General features: G+C 37.4%; 1 protein-coding gene across 4 annotated transcripts in view; it reads right to left on the reverse strand.

Moving 5' to 3' along the window:
* The window catches only part of SEMA3D (semaphorin 3D), a 145,813-nt gene that overhangs the window by 51,794 nt on the left and 81,528 nt on the right, over positions 1-12,491 (reverse strand). For all 4 annotated transcript variants that reach the window (XM_082755868.1, XM_082755869.1, XM_082755866.1 and 1 more), the window contains exons 6-8: positions 11,512-11,605; positions 8,153-8,281; positions 1,575-1,717 (exon numbers count right to left, since the gene is read on the reverse strand). In XM_082755868.1, coding sequence (XP_082611994.1) covers positions 1,575-1,717; positions 8,153-8,281; positions 11,512-11,605 — 366 coding nt within the window. The remainder of the gene's footprint in view (positions 1-1,574; positions 1,718-8,152; positions 8,282-11,511; positions 11,606-12,491) is intronic.

Consider the following 12,491-nt stretch of genomic DNA (forward strand, 5'->3'; position numbering starts at 1 on the left):
TTATCCATTCTTTCGTCTGGCTAAAAACCTACTAGAGAACTGATTTATGAATGAGGTGGTTTTTTTCTGTTTTCTTAACATTTTAGGTCAAGGACAGAAGTGTGAAATGGCTATGGTCACTGAAATCTCAGTTGTTAGGAGTTTGCTGGTCTGCAGAACAGTCATATGCATTTATGCATTCATGCACATGTATCTGCTCTTTGTTTTCAGTGTGTGTTCATTAGCTTTCTGTGTGCCTTTCTGCTAGATGTATCTTAATGCAAATCACAAACTCTTTTGCTTCTTCGCTAGTTATCAATTTTCTCCTTAAGAAGACTATTTTCACTGCCAGAGGAGCTGCTTTACTCAGAAAATGCATGTAAATGAAAACAACTGAACAAAATATCACAGAAATGTACATACTTAATGTGCTTGCTATAATAGTGTTGCTGATGCCTAGTTAGGCACATGAAAAACATTTGCTCAAAGTTTATGTTTATTAATATTAAAACAACTTTAAAGTCCCATTTTCTGTCTTTTGCCAGCAATTCCTGTGCACCCGGATTCACTAAAGACTTAAGAACAGGATGGGAGCATCTACTCTGACTGCATCTCTTCCTAAAATATTATGTGATAAAGGAGAGGATAGACAGTATGTCTGTCACAGAAGTCAAGAGACCATTCCACTATAACGGGAAGAACAAATTAGCAAAACCAGCAGGCTGTTCAACCACAAACTATTTACTGCCTTCATATGACAGGAATTGGTTTATCTTCTCATTACAGTTTGAAGAGGCTTCTTCCCTTGACAAAGATGCTTATTCAGAAAGAGTGCAGCTCATAAAAATCTACATTATGCATACCATAAGGGGAGAAATCTTTCATAAGGGGCAAAAACAAACATAATGATTGAGAAAGTAAAGAAAATAATCTCTTAAAGCAATTCAGGCACCAACTAAATGGGACTTCTTATACTGCAGCAGAGTCAGCTCCTGGCTCATGCTTGTAAACAGGTCAAAGACAGCACTTCACAGGAAAGAAAACCTCCAGGTGGGTGTGGATGTAGCTCAGAAATTACTTTTTTTTTTTTTTTTTTTAAACCAGTCCCACCCAAACTGATTATCAGGAATGCTTAAAAACAAACGAATGACCTCAGCTCTCAGTAACGCCCACAAGCGATGTGCTGATCTATGTTGAAGTGATGGATTTGTATATCCCTCCATTCACTGAGCACTTTTCACAAAAATCCAAATACTTTGCCATTGTGTAGACAACATCAAGTGAATCCTTAATAAAAGTTTATGAAACAGAGGTCACTGTTGCATATCTGAAGGTCAATACATCATCATTTAGACAAAGGATTTTCATTTATAAGCATATTAGCTTTTATAAAATATATGCAGTCAATATTAAGTATTTTTTGGATTAGTACATGTCAAACAGCAGTAGCATTGTATGTTCTGAAAAATTTCAGGACAGATCAAACCTTTTTTTTTTAATTATTTTTATCTATTTTTTTATCTTTTATCTTTTTATCTTTTCCTTTTTCAAACATTGTACGTTGTTTTAAATAGTGTAAAAGACAGAGCCCTCACCTTACAAACTCTTCCAACTCGAGAAAGAATTGTCTTGTCAGATGTGCCACTATCTTGTGATATTTCTCGGAAAAAGAAGTAGATTTTGTCATCATCTGGGTTATAGGTATCCGGGATGGGAAAAGTTCCAATGAACTTTGCTCCTAGAAGTTCCCCCAAAAAAAGATGTTATGAAGAAAAGTCTTGTTATTAAAATTCTTCTTAAATATCTACATTTATGTTGCATCTTTCAGTGAAATAAATATATCACTATATAGACACACAGTGGCAAGTTTGTTATAAGCTCTGAGAGAAAACCAGCAGGGATTCTGAGATATTTGCTCTTGGTGTGATGTTTTTATGTATGCAGTTTACTACAACTTACATAAATATGCAGCATTGGGTATCATTTCTTGTTTGAAAGGAAGAAGACCTTCAATACAATGACTGCAAAAGTCTGCCATATCACTCATTCTCTAACCACCAACATCAAGCTAAGTGTTTTTTTCCCAAATTCCATGGTAGAATTTAATTAATTTAATTAAACATTTCAGTAGTTATGAGTATAGAAATACACTACTGTTTACTAGAGATAGCTTGCAAATGAATGAAAGAACTTTGATTGATCCATGGGATTAAAAATTCAAACATAAATGACATCTTTTCCAAGTTAAAAGTTTCCTACAAACCTGTGCTTTAACAATCCTACCATCTCTATTTACAAATCCAACACAGTGCCTTGCTGAGATTACATTAGCAAAGGTTAGCACACCAAACTCCACAACTCTAACTAGTTTTAAGGAGATGGTTCCTTGTTTTGCATCAAAACGTTAGTTATATCAATCTGGGAACAAGTTGCTCAGAGAGTCTGTAGAGTCTCCTCTAGAGTAGAGTAGAGTAGAGTAGAGTAGAGTAGAGTAGAGTAGAGTAGAGTAGAGTAGAGTAGAGTAGAGTAGAGTAGAGTAGAGTAGAGTAGAGTAGAGTAGAGTAGAGTAGAGTAGAGTAGAGTAGAGTAGAAATCTCCTTGGAGATTTCCAAAAGCCAAAGGATATGGTATTGAGCAACCTGCTCTGAGTGTCCTGGATTGAGGACCAGATGGCCTCCAGAGGCCATCTTCCAACCTCAGCCAGGCTGATTCTATAACATTCTGTTTGGGCTATTTTGCTTTTTGTACGGAGTGGCATGGCAGTTGTGTTACTTCTGGTCTCTGACAAAGAAAGCCTATCTCTGCCTGCATCTCACTGGGCCAAGAACTTCATCCATGTTCTTGACTGTCTTATTCAGATCTCATGTTCATGTTGTCTTCTTCTGTTCTACTTTTTCACCATTTTTATTTTCTTTTTTCCTTACAGACTACAATCAGAAATTAAACAAATGCAGGCTCCAGACTGCAACAGGGCAGGCAACCACACTGTGTTGCACAAGTCAGCCAGATACTTTGGGGTGTGATTTTTTTTTAAGACATTGCCCAGTGTGCTACAATAAATGAGCTCTTTTGAGGGCCCGTGGAGCAATGCTATATTTCTTTAAACGGAACTGCTTATGCAAATACAATGCAAAGAGACCCTTGACTCTGAGATACATTCTTTCAGTAATAAAATACATGGTCTTTGTCCCAGGTAAGGCTGCAGTGAAAGATAGTAAGGAGTACGGTGTAAGATGGCAGAGCAAACATTGGTGATTTGTGGGAAATACTATTAATACCTTTTATTGTATCTTCATGTCTTTTTTTTTTTTAAATGATTATTACTTCATATTCACCTCAAGGAGTTTACACAATATACTTTATGGTACACAGAGAACAAAAATAGGGTCCTTGATTCAAAGGTTCACAGTCAAAGACTTGAGACAAAATGTTCAAGGGCTGCTGAATATGCACCTTCATAACAGAAGAGTAAATTTATTGGTCAAAATTGCCATAGACATTTAGATGTAGAGCTTAGGGATATGGTTTAGTGGGGACTGCTAGCGTTAGGTCAGAGGTTGGACTCGATGATCTTGAGGTCTCTTCCAACCTAGAAATTCTGTGATTCTGTGATAATTGCCTCTGTGATAATTTTAAACCTTTCTGACACTACAGAATGGCACCAACAGAAAAATGAAAAGATGAAGACGTCAGGCCCAACAAACTTAAGTGAAGATTTCAAATTGAGTCTAAAGCAAATATTCAGATACTCCTCAGGGCCTTTAAGGCCTCTTTGAAGATTAGATCTCCTACCATGAATAAATACATAATGACTTCCAATACGGCTTCTGTAGTATGGAGTTTATTAAACAATTCATAAATAAAGTAACCTGTGAAATACTTCTGTAGCATTCTTTTGAATTTCATATAGATTTTTATTTTTTTTTAATCCACATTCACATAACAAAACCCTGAATATATGCTCTTTTAAAAATAAATTTCATTGCTTTACTTGGCAAGCCAAATGAAAAAACAAATGTCTCAATACCAATTCCTGGAATAGATTTTAAAGAATCTCTAATGAATTAAAGGAACACAAATATTTAATGATTTTAAATCACAATGGAGAACACTGATCTTGAAAGTAAAATCCAAACAAGAACACACCATAAAAGATATGAAGAACAAGAGATTGAAAACAATTTAATAAAAGAGATCATGAACTGAAAAGCACATTGTGTTCTGCAAATGAAATATTTGTCTCATCTCTTGTAATCATTCCATAAAACCATAGAAAAGCAAGTTCAAATCAATTGTGAATTAGGTTTTTGGATTCTTTGCATGGGAAATAAATTATATGGTGATCATTTTAAACCAGTGTTTGTTTTCCCATACACACCACTGTCCTCACTTAATTATTTCAATAGAAAGTTTTCCCACATATTAATTTCATAGCCAGACTGTATGCAACAGAACAGGGAATTAAAGGCATCAGGAGCTTTGAGAAAGAAGCTACCAGAGGTTCAGGTATTGCTCATGCTTTTTTTAAACATGCTTCTGTGGTCTGGTAGGAATAGTTACTACACCCAATCCTTTACTGCTGGTTCCCAGGGGTGGTCATGTTTGCTGTAGGTTACCTGCCTTCTATTTTCACCCTTCTAAAGCAAGCACTAATTTTAGCCAGGACAACCTCTCATGCATTAATAATGCTTCCAGAGAAAATTATTAAATCCGGAAAAGAGGACAGCAAATGCATAGCAAATCCTAGAACAAAGAAAAGGCGAACAAAAAGAGCTGGACACTTTCTGCAGTAGCTCTTTGTATCTGGGCTGCCAGAAATATGGGGCATGATAAGATACAAAGGACAGTGCTCACCTCATTTACCTTTAACCATCAACCATCAAAGTAGTAAGGCTCCTAACCTACACTCACCCAGGTCCTCTCTCAGGGTGGGACTGATTGGGGAAAGGAAGAAAGTGATGATAAATAATCCTATTTTAAGACAGATTCCTACAATAGGTGGAGTGAGTCACCCCGTGGAAGTGTCACCTCTCTCTGTAAATTACAGGCAGAGACAACTGAAATGGCTGAGCTCAGACAGGATGCTAACTTTTGCCTTTTAAAGCTCAGTGAGCTGAATTCCATCCAAAACATGCAGGACATAAAGAAGTTATTGCCTGTAAGTATCTGTCCCTGGCAAAGACAACTAAATTGAAATGAAAACAAACAAACCCCCCAAACCAAAAAAAAGATTCATGTATGCAGGGAAGCTCTCATCCTAACTCTGACTTTAACTTCCTGTAAAGGAGGGAGGAATGTGCAGCTATTTAGTGGATGCCTGTATGTCTGGTACCCCACTGCAGGATGCCCTCCTCTGCCATCTCAGCTGGAGGAAGGCACACAGTTCCAGTGGGCGGTTTTGCCTTCCGGAGCAGGGGCCCAGCCCCATGCACATCATCCAGGGCCCCAGCTCTGGAACAAACAGCTCTGGCCAGCTGCTGTGACAGCACTCAATTCTCCAGCCCTGCAGTGCTGAGTGGAGGCAGCATCCTTCAGTGCCACTGCGTGCAGGAGTATGAGCCTGTGTGAGTGTGAGTCATGGGAAAGATTAGCTGCCTTCCTCCCTTTCTCCTTTGTAGAGCGGCTATTCAGTCACTGAGATTAAAACATGTCTTAATTAGTCAAGATAGAGATGCCCTGCAAGGAACTGGAAGGTATCCTACGCATTTTTCCCTTGTGCTTTGTCTTTCTCTGCCTTCCCCCAGGAAAGAATAATCTTGTTTCCAGGAATGGAATAATAATTAACAAAAAAAAAAAAAAAAAGGAAAAAAAAAAAAAAACACCTTAGAATATTAAGGTGCATTACAGAAAAACTTCCGCAGCCCACTGGAAAAAAAAAAAAAAAAGTCAAGTTACACATTTCATGCTTATCTTAAGTAAAACATGAATCACGCCTGGAAATAATTTATTTCTAATTGTACAATTACTCAAGTATGTATGACCTTTCCTGGAGGTCTAGCACATATTTGGTCAATGGGTAGTAGGTTTAAGGAAGACGGGATTTAGATGAGGTGGAGGTTTTAAAACTGAAATTAAGTAAATATTTTTTTTTTTATACCAATATCATCTGAAAGCACAAAATGTATGAAATTGGTAATGTTACACAATCACCTAGCAATATACTGACTACGTTATGGCTTACTGCAAAACTGATCCCATTATTTAGAATTGCACTCAAAATTTTCTCCAGCCTTAAAAGGACCATTTCAAAATATTAAAAGTACCTAGTTTATGCCTGTGCCTCTTAGTATAACACTGCATGGATTGTGTTTGTGAAGTCTTATAGCATGACTGTGGTTTTTTATATGGCTGGAAAGAGAGTAAACTTGAAGAATATATGGGGTCTTTGGTGATTACATAACAAGGGTATATTTTCACACTGCAGCCACACTGAAGCTGTTTTTCAACCCCAGACATGTTAATATATTATTCTCCTTAGAAATCTTTCACAGATACAGATGCTTTATGTGAAAAACAGAATTAAAAAATGAACCAATCTATAGGAAAGAAGAAAGGCAGACTTCCTCTCACAAGCTCTAAACTAAAACACAAACAGTTCTCAATCCTTTAGTTTATCCTATGTTCTTGTACTGTTCCCTGGTCTAAAACTGCTAATGAAGAATCATTAATATCATGAAGAAATGTTTGGAACTGGATATTTAAGTTCTTGTGTGCTGGGAACTGAGCCCTCTTTCATCCCCCTGTAATGCTCATCGATGTGGATATGTACTAATGATAACACCAGATGCTCCTTAGGATCAAACTGCAGTAAATCTGTCTTTTTAGGATATTATAGCATCCCTTAGGATGCTACCCCAACTGTCTTTCCATGCTAAGCAGCCAGTAATAAAATCAGATGCTAAGGAACATGGTTAGAGAGCTGCCTCTGGGATGGACCCATCCCAGTCCAATACTGCATGCAGCCCATTTCTGGCCTAAACTGCACAAGGGACATGCAGCAATGAGAGGGAGGAGATAGAAGAGGTGGAGCAAGAGAGATGTTGAGCCATACATTTGAAGAGTACAGGTGATGAAACTGGGATATGTTAGCACTGCAGTGTGAGATTTTCTATCTCTCTGCAGGGCTACTCCTATCTGGAAACATAAGTTGACTTGAAGTGTTTTTTCCTTTCCTCCCCATTCCCCAGGAGAAATCTTGAGGTTATGGAGCCACATCTAGACATAATTATAGAGCAACAGCTTAGGAGGAGGGAGAGAAGGAGTAGGGAAGTAATAATAAAAGTATGAATATTTCCTCTTGTTGAGGTCTCAAAGAGTTAACAGGCAAAATTATGCCTTTCAGAAGTTGATTGCTGGGAAGACAACTTAACCCTGTGGTCAGCAGGCCCTGGCTTTACAATACACCCGTAATAGTTACACAGACAGCCTGAATCAGGGCCAGTGTTGCCACATCTTTAGAGACAGATGACAGCTAAAAGGGGGACGCTTTAACTGAGCATGGTTAGCTTGTGAGCGAAGTTTTCCACGTTACTCTGTGTGTGGTTTGAGACCGGCTGGGTGTAAATGTGGCCAGTTTTCTAGAGGGTTTACTAGCTCAGAATGTTTTTAATGGACAAGAAAAAGCAGTGTTTTGCTTGGGAAGCTATTTTAGGGTGCCCTTAGTGGTTTTAAAATGATCCTGACAGCAACAAAAGGTATTTTTCCCCTTCTAAAAAGGGGGGAAAAATACAAAATGAGAGAGAGAGAGAGAAGACCTCCTACCTAAAAACATGGAATTTCTAGTCTGTCATTTCAACATACTGGAGGGAACAGCTTTTAACAAGTGATCAGGAAAAAAAAAATATTCCAACAAGACTGGAAATAAAAGCATTTTAGGCATGATAGTATTCCAATTATAGCACTATATACATATGTACGGATCAAAGATGGAAAGAACTATTAGGTCTTACTCTCCTCCTCTTTCCTTAATTAGTATTTTCACCTTTTTGACTTTTCTCAAGTACATTTTTGTTCCACTGAGCTTTTTTCCAAAAGAGTCTACATAATCCAAAGATACCATGATACAGTATCTATATTTACACTTACTGGACATATATTTATTTAAGAAAGGGGCTATTAACTTCAGAGAGACAGGGACAATGCAAATGACAACAGCATATGTTTGGGATCTTACCAGTAAGCCAGTAATGTTCAGAAATGTCAGTTCTGATGTAATGGTGGTCGTGAGAAGGTCCCAGGGAACGTGTTAGAGCCGTGTCTTTGCCAAGGAAATCAGAAGCTGTTCCAGCATAAAGATACTCATCTACAAATGAAAAAGAAATGGGGTTTCTACGGCTGTGGAGTAAACAAATTACAACTATTTGTGTTCTGTTGGGTGAATATCACCTGCATCTAATTTGCCTATGAACTAATTTAATGCTTTAAAGTGTTATAGTCTTATATTTTAATAGGATTTGTGATTCTGTGAAATTACTTATATATTTAAATGGAAGTAGTATTTATAATAACATGTCTGAGAAGCGAAGAAGTCCATGCCTAATTTTGGATGCCTTTTAGGCATCCAAAAAATCCTCCCTTCCAGGCTTTGATAAGCTTTGGGCTAAGGGGGTGTAAGAATATCCAAACTGAAAATCCTGCCCCATGAGCCTGGGGGGGCATGATGTGGAGAGGACATCTAGTAATCCAAGCTTGCTCTCATGACCCTTGTCATGTGCCTTGTCAGCACACATGGCTTTGCTGATCCTGGGTTGGAGCTGAAACACTATGGATGGTCCAACCCAGGAGCTTCTCATCTTGGCCCTTTCCTGAAGTAGGGATCTCTGCCTGACACTTCATTCATGAAGAGGAATTTAGGCACTAGTCTCAACTATGCACCTTTAGGCACCTTCTCAACTATGTAACATGTTAATGGTAGGAATATGGCTACAGACCCAAACTGTGATCATTTTAACATAGTGAGTAGTTCCACTAAAATAAATGACATCTTGCTTGAATAAGGCAGCCAGAATTTAAAAAAAAAATGCTGTATTTTTTTTTGCTACATTTGCAGTTACTATTTAATTTTCTGTCAGCTTTCTGAGCAATGTAAAACTTCACAACTTTAAGAATTGTACAATATTTTCTGCTTTCCTTCAGATCTCAGTATTTTTCTAAAGGGAAGCAAAGAGTTACTGTGATTTTATTTTTTTATTATTATTATTATTTTTTCAACCACATTGTGCATTTTACAATTCTCTTTCATTTCTACAAAAATAACAAGATATCTTTATTGGTCAGAGAAACTTTGTTTTTGTTTAATGGCTTGCAACTGTAATTCAGTTTTTTAAAAGTGGACCTTAATCATATAAAAAGCTGAATGATCTGTGTGATATATAAAATTACCTTTCCAGGTTTTCTGATGCTCTGAGTAGAAACATTTCACAATATATTTTAGTGAGAAGTCCTTTGTTAAGAGCAAACTTACAATAAATATCAATCAACACAAATGTTGTATCATTTCATTTGCAAAATTTATAAACACATTAAAAAAAAAAATCAAAACAAACCAAAAACCCCACAACCCAGTGACCCGCAAACACCTTATTTGGCCAAAAAAAGATCTGTTAGCTTTCTTTTTTTTCAATATTGCTGTTACTCATGTATTATTTCCTTGACCGTACTGGAAAGCACATCTTTCAGACAGCATGTCGCCTTTGTAAAGAAACAATAGTGCATTCAGTACGGTATTTGTCATAATGAGGAATGGGCAGGGTAATTGGTGTTTGCTAACTGACAGGCACTCAGTGATCAATAAACCTGAAGGTCTAACAGAAACTGCTCATCCTTGTCTAGGTTCTGCTGACAAGGCGCTTTCAGCACTTCTTGTGGCTTTCAGTCCAAGTTCCAGTTATTTCCAGAATTGTTTTGGTGAGCAGTAATTTGTAATAGAAGATGGATGATGAGCAGGTGATTTTTAGCTGGAAAGACTAGTTTTTCCAATAGCATGTAATTAATCCGTGGAATTTACTTGGGGGGAAATGCTGTGCACAATTCAGAGATTAGCTGTTAGAATGAAAATTACTCACTCATGTTAACCTACATATGGAAATAAAAGGAAATGATATTTAGCTCATATTTATATCTGATTTCAAAGTGCTTTTTGAAGGAAGTAAGTAATATTTATTGCCATTTTGCAGATAAATTAAACCATGCAGAGAGAAACAATGTTCCAAAGGCTATTCCTCTCTCCAGTAGCAGAGATGGGAATTGAGCTCCCCTAGTCCCAGTGTATCTTATCCATGAGCTATACTGCTCTCCTAGCACTTTTGGGAATAAAGTAATCATCCAAAGATAGGTCAAGAATGCATTCTCTGGTCAGGCCTGTAACTCTTTACAGTGCTCCTTGTACATTATTGCAAAGCACTTGACACCAGGCACTGACACCCGGGAAGGGATGCTGGAACAGCCCAATCATTAATATTATCTAGCCATAAAATTCTTATGTACCAAAGTTCATGGTTTAGTTAGCTAAAGTACAGCATCTTCTTCATTTCACAAGATTTAATAAAGAAGTCGATGTACTAGAGTGCTACTGAAATTAGCCAACTCTATAATAAATCATGGAGCTATATTGCATTAAGAAAAAGAAATAGTTAAAGTTTCTAGAATTCCATTTTAAAAATAGACTTCACGGTCATTAAACAGTTCTAGGGATCTCTGAGAAGAATAAGCACTGGCTTTAATCTATTGTTTTTAATAAAGGAAGTCCTGCCCCATCTGTTGGGTCAGAATCACAAATCATCTATCTTACTATCTGAGAATAAAGACTGAACATTAGTCATATTCTTTTTATAACACAGAGTGACTGATACTTCAAAGCATTGTCACCACTACTCTTTGGCTGTAAATGAAAACGTCATGGTGCTTCACTCTTATCTTGTATTCATAGGCTTGATGGACAAGTTAAATGAAAATTGTTCAAAGCTATGAACCAAACCATGACAAAAGTAGCTCTTATAGTGGTTTGAAATCCAGAGGTCAAGCTGACATTCCTCAGCACCAAATGTCAGACCACACAGCGCTGTGAGGCACGCAACAATTGTGCTATCTTGTTCTTAGGCTTCCAGCTTCAGAAGTGGCTACTCGAGTAAATAGAAACCTCGAAAATGTATTTATGGAAATAGTGGATGTCAGCAGACTTCAAAGGGCAGAACATATTGATAATTGTGGAAAGAGGCCCAGAAGTGCTTGAAACATTGTCTGTCCATGTGGTTTTTTGTTGTTGTTGTTGTTGTCTTCTTAAAGGATAAATGACTGGGTGAGAATGAAATCCTGCTCAGAGGTTTCACAGCCACTCAAATTTCTCTGTTTGTGTTGCTGCACTTCCAACTGTTTGGTGTCTGCAGTCTGAAGGCTCCCCCAGGTCCCAGAGCATAAAGCAGCATCGGAAGCACAACCACAGCCAGAGTTTCTCCACCAGTGACATCTGCTGAGCCTCTGACCCTGGTGTCTGCCCATGAAGCCACTGAGCGTCTGGCTCTGATGGTTTCTTACCTGCCATCACAGATGCAAACGGCTGCTGAGGATCAAAAGGGCATTTCAATCTGCCCGACTCCAGGTTCTGGGTATCCAGTCTGAATGCTGTTTCCTGAGAATAAACACATATTCATTAGCCTGGTGTGGCTGCAGAGAAAAAACTCAGACTGTTCTGCTAACATATGAAGTGAAGGTGTATTAGATCATGTAGCTGTCATGTCAGGATTGATGTTTACAGTCCATGTCTCTGTTTTATATCTGGATTTTTTATTTATTTATTTTTTCACTCATTGTTTTAATGTATCTCATTCACTCCATAGCAAAAATAAATAAATAAATAAATAAATCTTGGAAAAATAAAATTATTTTCAGAAAAAAAAAAAAAAAAAAAAGATCCAATGCTCTTTTCTATTCAAATTAAAGGCTGAATTGTACTTAAAAGGCACTGGCTTCTATTTGAGAAAGTGCTGATAGACTGTGTTGCAACAGGAGACCCAGATGGGATTCTGGCTGACTCCTAAATTTCTCTAGGGACTGCTGAATAATGTTTGTGGCAGACACAGTTCAGACCCCTTTAAATAAGAGCAGCATATGTTCTCTCTTGTTATTTTTAACAAGGCTAATGATACAAGAGATATTAGAATAGATCCTTCCTTAAAGTTCCCAAATACAGTGTGATTAATGCTTAGGTCTCAGAACAAGGGCATAGAGGGAGGTTAAGAAAATAAATTATTTTAAAACAATTTCTGATGATTTCAGTGGGGAATCTTATATTTCTGATTCAATTTTTGTAAGCATTAATTTGAAGTTTTGCTATAGTTTTGAATTGCTACAGTGGTCAGTTTCACTTGTTCCTTTCACTAGCTTCCTAAAAGCACACTTAACTGAAACCCAAATGTCCTCAGAAGGCAAAATGATTACTCAGATAAATGAAGTCTTTGTAGGTTCAGAAATTTGATTTTCACAATTTTATTGTTTTTAGAGAAGGGAGATTGCCT

The sequence above is a fragment of the Aythya marila genome (assembly GCF_965140915.1).
Source record: "Aythya marila genome assembly, chromosome: 1".
Lineage (NCBI taxonomy): Eukaryota > Metazoa > Chordata > Aves > Anseriformes > Anatidae > Aythya > Aythya marila.